Source organism: Condylura cristata, unplaced genomic scaffold (genome assembly GCF_000260355.1).
Source record: "Condylura cristata isolate star-nosed mole 26May11 unplaced genomic scaffold, ConCri1.0 scaffold00016, whole genome shotgun sequence".
In the NCBI taxonomy this organism is placed as follows: domain Eukaryota; kingdom Metazoa; phylum Chordata; class Mammalia; order Eulipotyphla; family Talpidae; genus Condylura; species Condylura cristata.
This window is the reverse complement of record NW_004567117.1, coordinates 3,119,774-3,139,975: the sequence shown is the minus strand read 5'-3', so window position 1 is coordinate 3,139,975 and position 20,202 is coordinate 3,119,774. Positions and strand designations below refer to the sequence as shown.

The 20,202-nt window shown below is 37.9% G+C and overlaps 1 protein-coding gene across 9 annotated transcripts in view; it reads right to left on the bottom strand.

The window, feature by feature from the left end:
- Positions 1-20,202, bottom strand: part of PIEZO2 (piezo-type mechanosensitive ion channel component 2) — a 431,477-nt gene that overhangs the window by 27,852 nt on the left and 383,423 nt on the right. For 7 of the 9 annotated variants that reach the window (XM_012725841.1, XM_012725836.1, XM_012725834.1 and 4 more), the window contains 6 exons: positions 18,407-18,521; positions 13,138-13,197; positions 10,816-10,982; positions 10,034-10,200; positions 2,968-3,138; positions 89-499 (listed from right to left, as the gene is read on the bottom strand). In XM_012725841.1, coding sequence (XP_012581295.1) covers positions 89-499; positions 2,968-3,138; positions 10,034-10,200; positions 10,816-10,982; positions 13,138-13,197; positions 18,407-18,521 — 1,091 coding nt within the window. The remainder of the gene's footprint in view (positions 1-88; positions 500-2,967; positions 3,139-10,033; positions 10,201-10,815; positions 10,983-13,137; positions 13,198-18,406; positions 18,522-20,202) is intronic. The other 2 variants (XM_012725839.1, XM_012725840.1) reach the window with 1 other exon arrangement.

The window sequence follows — 20,202 nt, the reverse complement described above, 5'->3', positions numbered from 1 at the left end:
TCTAGGTAAGTTACAGCATGCATGGAAGTTACTACACTACTGAACATACATGCACTGTAGCTGTTACTCCTAGAGAAGTAACTCTTACTTGTTCAGCAGTAGCTCACTGGCCGTCAGCTCATGAGTCAGGGGTGGTAGGATGCTGGACTCCAGTCTGTCTGAGCGGCTGTCATCAGGACTGACAGTCATGTGATTCTGGCCTATGCAGCCATCCGGAGAACCAAAAGATAGGCGCTCAAAGCTAACTGCTTTGCTGTAGGAAGGGGGCACCTCAACATCACCTTCCTCAGTGGAGTATTGCAGTAACTCAGTGTCTGGGGTGAGGGCGACCTCTTCTTCAGCCTCCTCAGCCTCTTCGGGCCCCAAGACCACCTCAGCCTCACCCCCTTCATCAGTGTCCTGTCCGGCTCCTGTCTCCTCGTCCTGCTCAGTCTCCACCTCCTCTATGGTTTCTGTGGTCCCCTGGCGTGAGTACAACAGGGTGCACTGCGTGGGCTCACTGTCAGGAAAAGGGGACAGGCACAAATCCTGTCTCATAATTCAGGTTACTCAGATTACTCCCAAATTCTCAAGACATCCCAGTACTTCCAAATACAAACTTCAAGGCATGTGTTAAATTAGATGCCCTCTTCTCTCCCCTCATGTTCTGTCTGCTTTGTTCCTTCAGGAGATTCATATCTGGCCTGTAGAGATGGCAAACAGCAGCTTCTCAAAGGCAAAGCTGACAGTGAAAACACAGAGTTGAAAGCCAGAGTGACTCCTGGTTCACAAATTGCTAGACCCACCTATGCAGAGAGAACTTTAAATAGCGTCAAGATTCACAGGCATAGGTTCCAGCATTGTTTTTTCAAATTAGAACATTATTTCCATAGCATACCTACCATTCCATATACTTTAAAGGATGGTGATATGGAAACAGGAAACCTTGCCACTTTGGGTTTGTACCCTACTGTCCCCTTGGGTGTGGATCTGCCTGACCTATAACGAGATGATGCGAGTAGTGACACGCTGGTTTGCTTAAACAAATGTATGCTTTATAAAGAATGGCCTACTTTTAAAATATTTGTTTCTTCTTCCTGGTTTTGAATTTGAAGCCTATTTTTTACTAGTGTTTATAACATTTGACTGAATTTTCACCATTTTACTAACCTGCAACTATATCACAGTGCTTCTTTACTTTACCTAGGGAAACACCTATAGGTGTGCTCACATGTTCTTTTGTCCCTCCAAAGACTTCCATCTTATTTTCTTTTACCTTTCCTCTTCCAGTATTCATTTCCAAGGCTTCTCTACCCAATTGCCATTCTTTTATTTATTTATTTTGGCATCCTGTTCTTTCTTTCCTTTTCTTAGTAATGTCCTTGCCAGGTCCATGCAGGAAAAATTGGAAATGTAAACAGTGTAGCCACACTAGTGAAATTCATGAAATGTCTTTTATTATGATCTCAGGTAAATCTAGTTCCTATAAAGGAGAGGGGTAAGTGTTATATAGTCTTGTGGAATTTGGTGGACATAGAACTACAATTTGTTTGACTCTGGGAAAGTATACTGTTATAGATAGCACATGTGATCATAAAGCATTCATAAATGTTGAGATTCTCAAATGGACAGATCATGGCCACTTTTCTTTTTGAAAAGATCAGGTATAGATGTGTCAATGAATGAATCAATGAATAAATGAGCCTTGGAATAGCATTCTGAAACTGAAGAATGAGATTTGCATGGACGCTTGATCCCCAGCAAGGGATTAGTATTCCCATGACTTTGGCTCTAAGTGTACCTATCACACAGAAGGTTCTTTGAATGCCAAGACAAAATAGAGTTTTGCAAAGACTTACCTCGTTAGACATAGCCTCCAAGGAAGACTGTGAAATCAGTCACCCCAGGGTATTTTCAGACTACTAGATCAAGCCCACACCAGTCTAACCTCAACTTGAAAAATAGCCAAACATAGTATGCTCTCCTTTTTTTTTTTTTTTGATTAGGTGTGACCCTGAAGGGTTGAAGCTAATGTCAGGATTCAACAAAATGTAATGGCATAGCATGTTGACTGCCAGATGACATTTCAAGGACTAGGCTATTCCCTTCAATGCCTGTATTGAGCAGCATATTACAGCTCTGTGTTAAGATATGTAGCTGCCAGCAAAAAAGAAATTAACACCTACTATATTTGCCACTATGAAGAGTCAAAATTGAGATGTGTTCTGGGTTGGCTAATTGGCGCCAAGATAGGCACAATGCAACTGATGTTTCTGTGACCCTGCTGACCTTTCCAAGACAATTCTAAAAAGAGCTTTGGGTTACATGTAGAATAATTACTTTCTAAATATTTATTGTTTTAAGGTAGGATTGAATGAGAAAACCTGAGTTTAAGTAATTTTTACAAAACAAACAAATTATTTTCTACAAAGATGAAATATTCTATATATAATAATATTCTTTAAAAATAATAACATCCTCTGAATTTTATATCTGTTTCACTGTAAAATGTGGATAGGTTTATTCTCTTTTAACTAAAAGACTACATAAGGCAGATTTTTGGATTTTTCCTCTAATGCATGAGTCTTTTGATTAAATCATGAGACAAGGTTTTCTGTCTTTCCTCACACATTTTCCCTTACATGAATTCTCAAGCAAGGATGAAACATGCTTATCTCTTTGCAAATGTAATGTGTAACATACTTACAAAAGGGAAGACAATATTTATCCTAGGGATTTTAAAGAAACTCCTAACAGACAAAAACTAAAGAGCAGTTAGTTTCATAGAACGCCGTCCTGGGAATGACTGTAATGTCCCAGGCAGGGCAGCCATTATGCTTTTGTTAGTCATGCAAATTCTTAAAGTAAAAATAAAAACAAAAAAAAACAAAACACACACACACACATCAGAAGAACTTATATTTGCAATGACGTGAAGGGAAAAGAAGATGATAAAATTACAGAACAAAGCATGCACAAGTTAAGCACCTTGATGCTAAACTGCCACTGTCAGCTGATGAGGAAGACATATCCATGCTGAACATTTTACGGAGCCTAGGTCGTGCACGCTCACTTGTTTTAGGAACAGTTTCTGGTCCATCTAAATCATCAAGGGTAGACTGCCTTGAGAACAGCAGCGTGGTTGCTTCAGTGTAGCAGCTAGCAGCGCAAACAGTTACAGAGACACAGTGTTAAAACACCAGTGGCAAATCAGTTGACACACGGATCAATTGACCAACACACCGCCATGCAGCAAACACACATTACATCACCAGACAACGGCGACCACCACAGCGGGCTTGAGGACTGGAAGGGGCTGGTTAGGCAGGATAACGCAACACCACAGTACTGGGCTTGAAAAAAACATACTGGCAAGTGATACACTAGGGAATGTCACTCTCATTGGGACAGGGAAATAGTACAATTACCAGTCCCAACATTTCTGTCATAGAGAACTCATATCACTGTGATTTTGCAACTGAGGTTTATGGTAAATGAAAGAATATGTGCTTTATTTGGAGCTCCCTGAGTTCTTTGAGAGAATTTTGTAGCCAAATTGTTTAAGCAGAAATATCTGCTGGTGTAGAAGGGATGTTAAGAAAAAAAAAAATCAATCTTTTTTTTTTTTTTTTTTTTTAGCGTATCCGAAATGAGAGATGGAAGCTCAGGGACAACCACAAGAAACTGAATTTTCCACCCCATTTTCTGAGTGATATTCAGTTAAGCAAACTAGATGCCTTGCACATAGAAGATGCTGGTTTGATATACAGCTAGATATAAACCAACATCCAAAAAAATATATAAATAAATAAATAAAAGAAAGAAAGAAAATACCACAAAAAGAAAAAAAAATCAAAGAAAGTCTAGCAATGGCAGGGTCATTTTGTCTGTTAACTTCACTGCCTGATGAATTTTTTTCTTGGTGGATGCCATTCAGGCAAGTACCCATTGACTAAAATCTTCATATCCTGTTACCTGGTAGAGAAACAACTGGGTTGGGAATGACAGGAGATTTCAGGACTGAGATGCTACTGAAGGAGAAGCAAAGAGAGTTACGGCAAACACATGTAATAGGCGTAGTTTGACCCCAGAGCCTGAGATGGAGGCTGTCTGAATAATATTCTTCTGGCTTGAGTGCTGACAACCTGGATGAACCAGAGGAGTAGGCTTTGGGGATACAGGATGGCTGATTTCCCACTGACAATCATGATATTCAGCATATGATCACCAAGGAGACCTATTGCGAGCCTGGCCTGCAGTCAGTGATTGTGAAGTAGAAATGATGTAGCAATTTCTAGGGGACTGGTGGGGAGTAGGGAATGTGTCACTCACTCATAGAACCCACTAAAGAGACTTGTTAGCATTCAAGAAGTTTAACACAACTCCATGGGCAAGGAGGGGGACCACCCTTTGTGCATGTCATAGCTACGTGGCCAAGATGGGGGCAGGACAATGAGACAGGTAAACATGGAAACAACCAAATGGTCACAAATAGGGACACAGAGACTGATTTTTTTAAAAAAGGTCCTAATTCCTTTAGATGACACCATGTGTTGGACACAGTGTGAAGTTGATAGCAAGATAAATAAGAAACTCACTGGACAAGTGCAAGGAGGACTTGGTTTAAGTTTTTACATTGCCATTAACTAGATATTGGACTTTAAATCAGTTCCCATCTCTGGGGAATCTCATTCAACATTTCTGTATTGTTGATTTTCAACATTTAATTTCATATATTTAGAGTTTGCCTATTTTAGGAGTTTGCAGACAGAACACTGCATGCTCTTCTGTATTACTGTTTGGATTTTCTGCACAGACACTGTTTTAATTGCAAACTTCTCTTTATCCTGTTAATTTCTGGGTTAGTTCACATTCATCACCTTCACATTATCCCACCTTCAGAATTGACATAATCCTACCAAATGGGTTCTTTGTATTGTGGCCTATTTGTCATCCAAGAAGATTAGGATTGAAAGTGAAAGAGAAGGGGACGATATTTGCAATCTTATGCCCAGACACAAATGTAAATGGATGGCTGGTGGGTACTCAGGGCTTACAGCAAATCTCTTACATGACATATTATAAATGGCAACTCCTCTTTTCAAATTTATGGATGGTCTTTAGACTATAACTAATATTTCCTGTAATATATACTTTATTTCTGGAATGTTGATGATATCTGATTTAGTAAAATAACCAATAAATAATTAGTGCTGTTTTATATCAGTATTTGAAGGAATAATGACTATTCAAAAAACAAAGAGAATAAAAATTTATTTGCTACCCTACCTCATCTACTGTACACCCAAAGGTAAACAAGGGTGAACATACTTGCTGAGCAGGAGTCTGGAATACAGAGGCCCCCACCCAGACTGCTTATGGGTCAAGGGGTATGTCCATACTGAGAAGTGGCCAGCACGCCCTGGACTTTCCCACTGGGGATGACACTGGACTTTCCCCTTTGCCTTGGGTGTCCCAGAGAAATCCTCCACACTGGAAATCTTTTCTAGGGAAGATTGCTACCTTCCCAGAAATCACCATGACTTCTGTAAATGCCAGTATCATCAAATTATAGGGAGGCAATGGCTTTTTGTATATTGATTTTATAGCCTGTTACTTTGCTAAGCTGATTGTTTGGATGAGTTTTTCCATGGAGTCTTGAGGGCTCTCTGCATATATTATCATGTCTACAAATAATGATAGTTTTACTTCTTTCCCAACTTGGATTCCTTTTATATATCTCTCTTGTCTAATTGCTCTCACTAGGACCTCCAACATGTTTAATAGTAATGGTTAAATGGGACATCTTTGTCTTATACCACATCTTTGTGGAAACACGGGTGGAGCTGGAAGGGATACCTCTAAGGTAATCAGTCAGAATGAGAAAGATAAACACTGGATGGGTCCCTTATATGTAGAAAATAGAGAAACCAAACTAAAGACAAACCTAACAACTACCCCTTAAAATCTGACTGCAGAAGTATCCAGAGGGGCATAGGCTGAGGAAGGATGAGAACAAAGAGGGAAATGGGGCATTGTGGACTGTGACTGATTTGGGCAGCGGTATCTGAGCATGGTAGGGGGAATCCTATACTTCCAAAATACCCACAATAATGCAAACCAACATTGTCGCAATAATAAATATATATATATACTCTGTGGTGGTCGGAAAGTTTCCTAAAGCAAAGAAACTAAACATGTGTGTTTCAGTCTTTAAAAGGGCAAAAAATATAATTTGCTAATAACTACCTAGGATCTTAGCTTGAAAATTAAAAGTAAATAATATATTAAAAACTATAAAAGTTACATTAACTTTAAAGGTACTGGCTTTCTACTAGAAAATGTACTGATGGATTTACCACATTTAAATTTGGGGAATATTTTGTTTAAAAGCAGTTTAAATACCTCCTACCTCATGGCTTTTAATCATGGGCATTGTAAATCTTGGGTCATGCTTAACAGCAGTTACTAGATTTTGTTTAATTTTTCTTCTTTTTTCCTTTCTAAGTTGTCATTTACATAATATTTAGCTATTTTTTTAAAATAAATATTGCTTTCAGTTCTGAAACCCAGGAACAAACCATATGAAATTTTGTTGATTTATAATACTTTATCAATTTCAGGAATATAGATCTCTACCTCTATATGTGTATAATAGTGGACTTCTTAAATGGACCTACCAGTAATTGCTATGCAGTTTAAAGTTACCAATGCAGAAATTATGCAAGCCTATTTTATGCATAATTTATATTTAACTCACTTTCTAATGCACTATTTGATTCACTTAATTCAGAGGCTGGCTCTGAACGAGCTAGTCTCAAGCCAGGGTCATGTATGATATTCAGGTAGCCTGTGAAATTCTTGAAACTTTATGGGAAAAATTCACATTTATGTGTACATTTTCCCCCTTGGTGAGACTGTGTAAAATTTCAAAAAAAGTTTATGAAAAACAGTTACCAACCACTATTCCTGTCATTGTAGACAAAGGAAGAAAGCTTATTCTCTTCATTCCTCTTTTTACTTGCCAAGTTTAGGGATCCAGACAACAATAAAATCTGCTTTTTAAACAAAGCAAGAACAGAAGCCAAAAATTCATTTGAAAAATTATTAGAAATCACATTTGGGGGCAGCATATTTTAAAAAATAGGCATGAATATGAAGTAATCAAATTATAGGATATGCCCATATACAACTATAATCTTTCTGAATACTCCCAGTGAAATAAGAACATGGCTTTCAGTTAGGTTAACCAGAGCAGCCTGAGCAGCCTTTGATTCCAGAGTTCAGCTAAAGGGAAACAGTGCCTAGCCCCGGCTCAATATACACCGAGCAGTGCCGCGCAATGTATAGGTAAGCTGATACATAAAAGCAGCATTTTAGAAGGTGTGTATGGAGAACCTCAGCATTTTTCTTCTCCAACTATTCTCCCTCTTTTTGGAAAGATGGTTGCTTGGTCACAAATAGGTGATGACATGGTTTGGTTTGGAAGCTTTTAGAACTCCCTGAACCCCAGTTCACCCTTTTCACATCTATGACTGGGAAACATCTGGAGTAGTCATCACACTCAGATGGCGCCTCCCCATCTCCCTGCGAACACACCTGGACACATTCACACACGTGCCCCTGCAGTCTTCGCTTACTAGTATGACTACCATGAACTAGCTTGGAGTACATCTGGGGTGAATGGCGAGAAAGATGGATCTTCAGTTTTGACGTAAAAATGAGTTAAAGAGAAAATGATTTAGCTTAAGTAACTGATCTACAAGAGAGAGTTGTTCCAATAGAAGGCTGGAAGCTTTCACATAGGACATCTGTTGTTAACAAAACTATAGATAAAATATAAACAATGACTTTTTGTCTCACTGGAGTTTGTTAAAGAGGGTTGAACACTCCTCTTTCAAAAATGCTGGCTGCTGTCTGCTTTTCTACATGTAAGGAGGGTCTGTGAGCATAACATTAAACTTCCACTTTGTGTCTTTGATATTGATAATGTTTTCAGAAATTAACAACTGAGCAATGTGTGTATGTATTGTGTGGAGAAAGAGTGAGGAATGAAATTTTATTAGCCGGCCATTGTTCTAGTAATCAATTATCTTGTTCTAGGAATTAAAAGCATCTTGAACAGGATTTCATTTAGCAAATGAATGTGTGGGGATTGAAACCCACAAGAGTTTTTGTCCTAATATTTTCTTCTATTCACAAAAATATGTAATAGCAACTATATCGGCTTCTTTGAAACTTATACACTGGCAAAGGTTATCACAAATTTATAGGGAAGATATAATGTCTTTTATCATCTCTCATACATCTCTAAAATAATTAACACCTAGTTTTGGAGGATGGGAAGAAAATACAAAATTTTGTCTGTACAAAATCATATTTAATTGACTACATGTTTTCCTATATGTTTTCATAAAAATAAAGTTACACTATCATGCTATTTTGATAAAACTTGTTTTTAACACATATATGGTAAAAATCTCTCCGCATCAAGAAGTATAGCTTTGTATTGATAATTATTGGGTAACAAAAGAACAGGCACAGCCGGAAAAGCTCCAATAAAGTCTTCAGCAACAGTCAAAAATAGCACTTCAAGGCAAAACAAATTTTATTCTCTTCTCCCTGCTCAGGTTGCTGTTTCAACTTCTAGTCTCAGTATCCTACTCTACTTTGCCTTTGGAGTCAGTCAGTGTTTGTGAATAACAAGTCTTTAGTGCCTTGCTCAACATATGAAACACTGCAGTGAATAATCCAGGAGTTTCTAAGTGAGCAGTGGGACCGAAGTCCAACATCTCTGCTGTCCTTACACCCCTCACCCAGGTGTAAACCACTGTGAGGCCGCTCGTCCTTATACGTCCATCCCAGAAGCCGGCCAGGGCCAGGCCCGCTGGAATAGGCATCTGTTAACATGTTTGACGAAAACAATAAATACATGAATGTTCTCAGTGATGCAGCCTTTACCTATGAAGAAGGATGTAAGGTGTACTTCATTCATTGTAACTAATCACCTTAAGTAAATCATTTTCCTGCTAACATAGGACTTCTGCTTTAATGTAGAAACTAAATCTAAGGAGTCAAGAGTAACTATCAAGAACTCCATGACAATTCAGAGGCTTTTCTGGGATAGGCAATAAGGAAGATAGATCAGTTCTCAAAGTCGGTCGTTGGGTGCAGGAAGTGGCAGTGAAAGTGACTCAGCTATCACAGTGGTGAGAACTTGAACTTTGAGCTGAAGAACGATGTGAGTTTGGATTGACTTATGGGAGGGTCACCAGAGACAGAGTGGGGAGCAGTGGACAAGACAGGATAAGCTAATGGGTCATACATGGCTCACCTCCCTGGCTGGGCTCAAACTCAGGCTGTTGGTAGTGATTGTGCTGAGACTTAACCCCTAGGCCACCAGGCAGGTCCCCTGGGTTTGGATTTTCTTTCTAACTTTTGCAAGTTACTTAACTTCTTTGTTACTGAATTATGTTTTCTGTAAAATGGGAGTGATGGCAGTATGCATCTCTTAGGGCCTTACAAAAGTAAATGGGGTGACCTTTGCACAGTGCATAGTGCTGGCTTGGAAGGGGAGCAGTATCTGGTCACACAACTCAGGGGAGATGAAAGCTGACTTCTCAAGTCTTTATTTTGAACTATAAAGTAACAGTTCTGAAAGGCACATATCAAGAATAGTAGTAGATGGTAGATAATCCCAGTAGACACACTGAGAAGCAGCATTTTTAAAAGGTCTTAAAGATGCAGCTCTTAATCCAAATAGTTCGCGATAGGTAAGACTCTTTTTTACTTGCCTTCAGTTTGGAAATCTCTAAACTGGGCCTGTGAATCACGCAGGTGTTTCTAATAGCTTATTATGGGTAGCACTTTCACCTGGCTGTCTAGGGGCAGGTAATGTTCCTTTTGCTTAGCTGTATACATGGAGACAGTGGAAGAGGGTGTACCTCACATAAGTTTTGATTAGCTTCACTTCACACGTTCATTTCTCATATATTTGAAGCCCACCTCCTTTACCTTTGTCAAAAGCAAGCCCATTGTTTAGAAAGTGAAATACCTGGAGATACTGTCATGTGAATCGAGGCTGTCCATCCTGTTGGCTGGCTGTGCGCTGGAGCCGGCACCAGCATGGCCGTCGATTGTGTCCAGTCCCGACTCTCTGGAGAGGTTCATGATGTGGTTCTGATAGTACATGTGGATGCTCTCCCGAGTGGGAACATTGCCCTGCCAGGAGGACACATCACCCCGGTTCTTACAGAAGTTCTGACTTGTGCCCCCGTGACATGTCTCTACACGGACAGTTGCTCACTGTCACACACACCATGAATAAGGATTAAAGCAAAGCTAGTCAATTTGCCACTGATGTCTACCTGGTGAATGCACGGTGCCCAGTAGTCCAGGGAAATGCCAAACAAGAAGTCTCTTCTAATATGTAGATCATTTTGCTAAGTTATTTGCAGAAAGGAGCATGATTTTAAAATATACTCTATAAAACACATGCAATTTTATTTCATTGCTCTGCATACAGCCTAGTTTTTCCTATGAGAAATTTCAGATCAAATTTCCCAGACTAAACAACATCATCGTGCATCTGCAGCTCTGGTGAGGGGAGGGGCAGCATGAGGAAGCTCATCAGTACCCCAGGGATCTGTATGGGAGTGGCAGAGAGAAGTGTCTGATTATTTTAATTCCAAACATGACAAAGATTTAGCTACAGAAAGCCATGGGGTTATGCTAAGTGCATCTGGAAAGGACTCTGCCTCATCCTACTTGGAGTTCTGACTTTTAACATTTTTATAATGTGGGAGAAGTAGAAAGGATTATACCAAATGGTGTTACCTTTTTAATTTCTCTGGTCAGCATGCATCTTTCAATTCTTAGAACTGTAGATATATCAATGTGCTCCCTTGAAATGGAGTTCAGCCAGGTTGTGAAGCTGTCCACGGTTGCCAGGAACAGGACCCAGGTAAATTTCAAAATATTAAATATCCTCTTGATGATATTATCTAGGAGAAAGGAAACCAACAAGATTTCAAGGAAAATAATATAATCATCAACCATTCTTCTGTTGTGTGCACAGTGATTTTTTGCCAAAGCCAGGCCTGGCTTCAGGTCTGTATACCCTCCAGTCATGGGGTGCTCGGTACTCAGCTTGATGGGGACACTCAGCAGCAGCATCAAAGCCAAGATAGATTTATTTAAAGCTTTTGTTCAAAATATCACCAGACTAGTCTAGTTATAGGTTCGGTTAGCAGTAGAGATTGTACTCAAATATATTGCTGTTACTGACATAGGGAAAGAAACAACACATGTCTAGCTAGGTAACCAAGTCTCTGGATGCTTTCATTATGTCTCCTCTTTTAATTCTTGTTGGAAACATTTCTGTTGATTCAGTAAGAATTTGTTGTTTTACTGCAGTCATACTTCAGTTAATCAACTTAAAGATATCCAGTAAAGTGCTAAGAGTGATCTATGCCACTGAATGGTCAATATCATTCTTATTTAACACACTGATCTGTGCTAGGACTGACACAGGTCAGTCCTCGCCAAGCCAACTGAAGGCCCAATCATCTTGTTGACTTGGATTCCTCCTTCATCTGGCCTGCTCTGCTCTGTATGTCACTGTACCATCAGGGTGTCTCAAAGTCTCCCACACACGCCTCTCAGGTACCCTGTGGGAAGTTTAACCCGATTTCAAGGGCCACTAATAAGGTTTGTGGAGTGGTTCCATGCAGTGGCCTTCCTTATTTTAGGCCAGAATCAACATAAAAAGGAAGATCTCTTATTACCTGTCTGCCCTACAACTCATTCTTATAAGCCAGCAGTCTCTCAACCCACATACAAGGAACCAAATTTCCACAAATGTATAATATTTTTTGATTTGGAATTTAAAAGTTTTGTATTATTAACTGTTTCAAACATTGACTAGAAGAAAGTGAATACTTAGTGACCATGACAATGAATTGAAGTTTGCCTTATGGTTTATTAAAAAACAACCACCACTGCTAAATCACCAATACTGTCCATAAGAAAAACAACTTTTAGCTCTTTCCCCGACCAAAGATAAAGAAAACTAAACTCAACTGTCATGTGAAATCTTCACAAATTACAGTGATTAGTGATTTACAGTTTGGAATTGTAACTTAAAGATCACTAGTACCGCATATATGAGATACACACTGACATAAGCCGTTGTGATAGAATCAACAAACTTTCTGTATACTTCCCCAAAGGTTAACTGGCCTCATGCTCTGCACAGCAGTTACCTAGCTCTATTGTGTGCTGGGCAAGCAGAATGGCAACAGCTGGGTTTCAATAAAACTCGATGGGCACTCATTTGAATTTCATAATGTTCATGTCAAGAAAAACTTTCTTCTTCTTCTTTTTTTTAACTTTAAAAGTGTAACAAGCAGATGTAAAAATAAACAGATGTGCAATACATGGAATCTTTAGAAGGGTTGGTGTTCACAGTAGAAAAGCACGATCATTTTGCTTGCCGGTAAATAATTGCACACTGGAGTTCTAACTGTGGGATAGAGGAAATGGCATATTTATGGAACAGAGGGATTTGAATTCATTTAATTTGGTGGCTTTTGTTTTGCACTTATTTTTTTTTTTTTTTCTACATGGAGAGATCTTCCCACTCACAGTGAAATCCAAATGGCTCTGTGGGCTGGGAGTTAGGAAGGCATGGCTACTGCCTCTGGGCACTTACTGGGATTTGGTTTCCTCCCCTAAAATGATGAGGTTACCTCAAGCTTCTAGAGTATCTCTCAGTTCCTCAATTCTACTTTCCTTTAGTTAACTCTTTCTTTCTAATGTTCTTCAAAATTAGTTGCCAATATTTTTGTGCCTGTATTCTGATAACTTCAATGATCAGGTATGACTTGCTCCCTAAAATCTCCTTTCCTAGGCTCTTGGATAGAGGAACTTAACAATTGGCTCTAAGCCAATATTTCTTCCAATAACATAACGGTCAGACCTGTGTTTAGGTGTAGTTTTGAAATTCTACCAACAATGACATCAAGGGATATTGATTGTTTAGTCATAGTCCAGAAACATATTTGATTAATTATTTTTAGGCAGCTTTCCACTTCATGTTTTCTGGGCAAGTGTCATTTTCAAATATCCCCCAGTTCGTATATGTCTCTACTGCATTACCTGGGCCATCAGATTTCTTTTTGATGGGTTCATCCTCTTTGTCTTCCCAGTCCACAGGACCTGCCAGGTGAGGGCAATAAAAACAAGTTAGATCCTTTTAGTTCTAAATAACAACACTGCCCCTCTGGATTAATGGTAACATTGTAATAAAATCCAGGACATTCTGCCCATTTTAAGAGTTCCTGAGGAGAAATTATAGGATTTCTGAGCTTTCAGACTCCCTTTAGTCCATTCCAGACTAAGAATCATATATACCAGGAAGGGGAAATCTCAGTCCTCTGGACAAACCTTGATGGCTTCCTGTTGTTTAATGGCCTGTGAGTTTCAAATGCTTTTTACATTTTTTAATAGGTGAAGAAAACTAAAAAGGAATTTTTGTGCATGTGAAAATTATATGAGATTCTACTTTTAATGGGTGCAGCCATGCCTACAAGTTAACATATTGTCTGCTTTCCCCTTAGCATGGCAGAACTGAGTTGCAACAGTCGCTTATCACTTGCAAAGCATAAGATATTTATTACCTATATCTTTACCAAAAAATTCTGGTAATTCCTGACTTGTACTATGAAATTTTAATTTTGAATTCCTTGGGATTATGTTGCAAATTTTAGTGTGTCACCCTTTTAAGATGATGACATTGGATTTTATTTGATTTAGCATCTTACTTAAGGCTAAGGTCATCAGATCTAGTAAATAAAACCACAGAGCACCCAGATAAAACTGCATTTAAAATAAACAACAAATAACTTTTAATTTTAGTGAGTCCCATGTAGTACATTCAAATTATTATAAATTATTTTTTTAAACATCCTTCTTTATTTTTTCAAAATATAGGATTTCTCTCCTGAGATATGACCATATGTCCAAATTGTACATAAGTCACAGAAAATTATTGTGTATGTAGAATTATAATTTGACTGGATTTCTTGTAATTCATTTGGTAATCCTAACTAAGATTGTTCACAACCTGACTCCAGCTAATTTCCCAAATTTATTTTTTCTACTCTTCAGTTTCACATCTTGTCTTTACCAACTAACACCTGCTCTTTACTTTTCATGCAGAATCTTACTTTCTTCTGTTAGAATGTCTGGCTCCATATAAACATTGTCTTTGTTATGAAGTATTATATTTCTGTATACTAGTGGCTACAAATCTTTCTCCCTGTGGTCTCACACTGTTTCATTTTATTTTATAAATAGAACTTCATTGATCCTATGTCTTTAGGGATATCCCCCCTTATAATTATTCTCTACTGGTTAAGACAGAAGGATCTAGAGTTAGGATGTCTGGTATGAAATCCACGCATACCAATCAGTGGCTGTGTGAAATTAGGCAAGTGAGTACATCATGTGGGACCCTCATTTCCTCATTTGTATGGCAGAGATAATTAAAATGTCCCTGGGCTGCTGTGAAGATCAGGTAAGTAAATACACATGAAGCACTTACAACAGCACCTAACACTTTGAAAGGACCTAACCTATTAGTCCATCTGTCTGAAAGTCAATGGAAGAGGTGATTTTTGTTTATTTTTATTTATTTATTTTAAGATTTATTCATTTGTGCATACAGAACTGGGGTACAGGCCAGAGGCTCAGGGGCAGTGAGCGGCTTCACCAGAGACAGAGTGGGGAACAGAACAGGCAGATCGACGAAATACACTGCTGACGGGAGCAGTGGGCAGGTCAGGAGAGGTCTGCCACGCCATGTGGTCACCTCCGGGACAGACGGGAATTGAACTCTTGCGGAAGCGGCTTTAGATTCTCAGTGCTGTGGTTTAACCCACTGCGCCACCAGGGAGGGCCTGTTTATTTTTATTTTATTTTATTTTATTTATTTTACTATCTTTTTCATTTTAGAGGTGATGTTTTGTGCCAAGAAAGTATTGAGCAAACATCTACTAAGGAATAAAGAAAAACTTATTTCAGTCCCATAATTTAATATCTTTTAATTATGGCTACTTTTAATTATTAGCAAACAGAGAGAGACAGAGATAGCTGTATCTGAAATAATCGTCATGATCCAGGGTAATGCAGCATTCACAAGACGACAAACATATTTTTAGAACCTGGTCAAATCATTTTGGAAGAGTAAATGTCTGAGAATAGCAAATAAAATTTTGAAAAAAAAAAAAAAAGATGTGGCAAAGGGAGTTTGCAACACTAAGTACATAGTAACTCTAACGCTACTCACTCAAAAATATATGGCATTGGAGAAGAACTAGACAGTAGGATAGTGGATCAGAATACAGAGCCCAGAAACATACCTAAGAATAAACAAGAACTTAATATTGACCAAAGTAGCACTTACATTCATGGGAAAAGGAAGAATCAATTAATAGATAGGGATAGTATTTTGTTTGTCCAACTAAAAGTCATAGATCTTATAGACTATATAGAATAATTTAAAAATTATAAATGTAAATAACATTAGAATTAAATATATGAAAAGATTTATATAATTCTGGGGAGGTAAGGAGACTTTCTTAAGCAAGTTGGGGACCCAGAAGTCATAAAGAAAACTTAGACCTATTTGACATCAGGAAAATTTTAAAATATTTAGGTAAGTATGCTATAAACTAAATGAGAGGAAAATTAAAGGCAACAGACTAAGAAATCCTACCTTTGACAATCTATTCTGTGGAACATATCTATCTTTCCTGACTTTTTGCTGTGCATTTAAATGCATACACGCACATATGATTAGGTAAAAATTTTTGTGCAAAAAGGTATCTATGATAGTGGTATGTTTTGTGGCAACTATCTGGAAGCAAACTTTATGTCCATTAGTGATGGAATAGCTGAATAAATTATGCATATCCATACTGTAGAATAATTTGTAGTTATTAAACTTGATATACAGTGTTATGAATCTTTAAGTGGAGAAATGTTCATGATACATTGCTAATGAGTGCACAAAAGCAATTTGTAGAGCATGATCTCATTTTTATTTTATTTTAAAGATTTTCTTTATTTATGCATACAAGACCTGGGGTACAGGCCAGAGGTGTGGGGGAAGTGAGAGGATTCACCAGAGACAGAGCGGGGAGCAGAACAGGCAGATCAGCAAAGTACACTGCTGAGAGGAGCAGCGGGCGGGTCAGGAGGTCTGTCCTGCCATGTGGTCACCTCCATAGGGGAGGGGGAACCAAACTCTTGCCATAATGGCTGCAGATAACTTCAATAACTTCATATTGCTTCCATTTAACCCACTGTGCCACCAGGGAGGGCCCTTAATTCATTTTTAAAAAAACAAAGGGAGCCTTGCAGCCACACCTCTGTACAAGGTAGTGGAAGTAAATTCAGCACACTTTGAAGATTTGGTAGCTCAGTGGATGGGTCAAGGGCAGACGGTGCATCTACCTCTTTATTGATTGACTTGTTTCACCAGCTATGTTCTCATTTGTTCTTTTTGAATCAATAAAATAAAATAAAAGTTACCAAGAGGGAGCAGCGGGGACTAGGAGGCAGAATGATCAAAGAGATTTTGCAGTTTGACCTCCATTTGAAATTACATTTTCTTTTTTCTATTTGTTGAATAAATTTTTAATTTCACAACAATAAATAAGTATTTTCTTGGTAGAAAACCAATATAAAACAGATTAACCTAAAGTTCTTTTTAATCATACCACAACCTCATTTCTTTATTCTCCCCCTTCAAGAGTAATTGCTATTATTAAGTTGCTAAGTATTCTGATCTTCTTCCTGCACTCACACACTATTACACACACTCATTAAATATGCAACATTTGCTTTGAGGTATTTTGGTTTCCTTTGCTTCATAAATGGTTGCAGAATATGGAGGCTTTTTAGCAACATTTTTTTTTTTTCACTTAACAATAAGATAGGAATTGTTCTCCAGGTGAGTTCAAAGTGATCCATCTCATTATTTATTTAGTTTTTTTATTTATTTATGCATACAAGAACTTGGGTACAGGCCAGCGGTGCTGGGGGTGAAAGGGTTCACCTGAGACAGAGTGGGGAACACAACAGCCATATGCATTGAAATACACTGCTGAGGGGAGTAGTGGGCAGGTCAGGAAAGGTCTGCCACACCATGTGGGTAAGCTCCTTGGCAGGGGTCAAGTGCTGCAGTGGTTGTGAATAGCTTCATAGTGCTGTGCTTTAACCCCTTGTGCCCACCAGGGAGGGCTATTCCATCTCATTTTTTAAACTAGTGAACAGTATTCTATAATACATTCATAATGTAATGTATTGCTTCTATTTATGTGGGGATTGAGAAGGTTTTCAAATTTTTGTTATTAACAAATCATATTGGGCAGGTATTCTTCAATCTGTGTCCTTGTGCACACACGTAAACATTGCTCCAGGTTAAGCTACACACTTAGAAGTGGAACTTAGTCTTAATAGGACAGGAAGTGAACCACCGAAGTAACATTTCCGTAGCTTCTCCTCAAAGTGGTTGTACTTTACGAGACCACTCATCATGGTAGCAAGCACTTATCTTCCCATTGGCTGCAAATGGTGATACTAACAACTGTTTAGGTTCATGGTAATCCAACATGTAACAGCCAGTATATCAAACACTTGTTTGTATTTTGGTATTAGTAGTGAAGCTGAATACCTTTTGGACATTTCTTTATTCTGATGTATGAAATATTTTTCATCTGCTCATCAACTGAATTAAAATTATCTTTTACTGGTGTTTAGGAATTCTGAATACATCCAGAACAGGGACTTGTTTCATATATACAATGAAAAGTTTTCCCCTGTGTACCCTAGTTCCTTTTGACCTTGCTTTTGGTGATTTGGTGCAGTTTGAAACATTGACCCTTTAGAAATGCTCTCATGGCATATCTTTTCAAGGGAATTAGTCTAATGTTTAATATGACATTGGAAATTATGCTCCATTTTTGATTCCTAATACTTTTTAAGTATGCTTTCACTTTTGTTCTTCACCAAATTTTCTAAAGTTCATCTTTATTAGTTTATTCTAAGAACAACATTTTACTTAATGATCTGATTTTGTCTTATATTTCTTTTTTACATCTTAATATGCCACCTAAAAAATACACTTTTTCCCTTCTACTTTATTTTGTTCCTTTCTCATCCCACTTTATATGCTGGATCTTCACTTAAGTTCATGATTTAATTTATTCCAGGTGTCAGATTTCAGCAGTTAAAAAGTAGAATCCTTGAACACTAGAATTTATGAACTTCAGTCCCCGATTTTTGTCCTTTGCAGATTCTCTTTCATATTTGCATAGAGGGGGAGAACTGCCAGAGCCCGCTACACACACATGATACTCACCCTCCCCAGAAGCTTTCCTCTTTCCTTTCTGTTCACCTCTCTGAGACCTTCTTTTCTCTCTGCGCCTCTGTCGGAGGGCCGTCTTGGGGTCAGTGATCCAGGCTTGGTAAACAAACTGAAGGGAGAAAATGTAGTTATTTTCCAGATTTTTAATACTTTGGACTTTTTTAAAAAGGGACCAACACCAAGTTTTCTGACTTTTGGAAATCTTATCTTTTTCTTTTCACTCTCAATACAGACTAAATATTTCTCTCCCATGTCCCTCAATATTCAGAACTAACCTGTGCTGTTTTCATTATCATGAAATAAAATATGAAAATAAATTTTGTGATAATGTATTTCATTTAGTATCACAGATGACCATGAGATTCACTGGGAATACAAACCGAATCCTGCATCTCTCCCAAATCCCACAAATCATCGCCATTTGTTACTGATTCTCTTACGCTACACACATAGGAATAAAATGGAAGCCTGGCTACATGTTTGAGTAGCTGTCTCCTATCAAAAATAAACTTTGACTCACAAACAAAACAGCATTTTTTATTCATTTACTTTAGGAAAATAACAGCACTCTTAATACTCTCCCTTGTGAATAACAGCTATTACCAGCAACTTGAAAAGGATTTTGCAGATTAATTAGCATTGGCAGCGAAAAGACCATGTGATATTAAGATTAAGGAGTTACTTCAGAATGGGATGGAAGAAAAACTGGTGATTTTGTTTGCCTTTTGCGTTTTCATTCAAGAGCTGAAAATAGTTGTGTTAATATATTATCGCTGAAAACCACGATAGAGCAGATTTGAATAGCCACCCACCAATAGTCTCTGAGTCATGCAGAAAGAATAAAAATGAAACCTTGAGATACAAAGTCAGCCATCTGTAATCACCAAGCCAGGCAGACATGCTTCTCATGCACCTGTCACACACCTGGGTCTCAGGGAAGCTGGGTTTGCTATTGTGATGATAAAGTTAAAGAAATGCTTTGTGGGGACTCTTGTGAACCCAGCCACTTGAATTTTTATATTATTTTCAGGTTTCTGAAATATTTGAAAAGTACAGGTGAGGAAACCATTGTCATTGTGAAGCCAGTAGAAGGAAAGAGGGGTTCAACTCTTACATGTCTGGACATCTAGAGGTCATAGGTTACTAAGGAAGAACATTTCTCCTTTTTTCTCATTGGTAACCTCCTGAATCTTAATGGCAGTTAATATAAATGTATAATCTGTATAATTCCTGAAAAAACAAAAATTTAGTCATAGTATGCCAAAACATTTTGTTAATAATAAGAAGAACTAGAGATTGAAGTGGAACAAAATGTAGTAATTATCTGAATTATTAATGTAATAGATTTGGAGGCATAACAGCAGTGGATGGTGCCATTTTCTTTCTTTCTTTTTTTTTTTTTTACAATACTACTTCCATGTAATGCAAGAATCTCAAACAAAATAAAAAAAGTAATTCAGGATTTGTGAATATAACAGGTGTTCAAGTTGGAGGGATTCTTTTACTCTGAAGAGAAATGAAACACCTAGACATAGGGTGAGAGGAGCGAGCAGGTGATGTTTGGGATAGGATGAAAAAGTCTTGTCACAAGGGTTAATAGCACTGACATTTTGAATTATCAAAAGGGGTTCTACATCTGATCCTTAAGTGATCAAGCTTATCGGTGCTTTCTCAATGAAATAGGAATTTATATAATGTAAATAAATGGGAGAGGGAGAAAATCATACAATTCCTTATTTGTAGGTAAATCATTATAATGTTAATATTTGGAAATATATTTTTACAGTTCC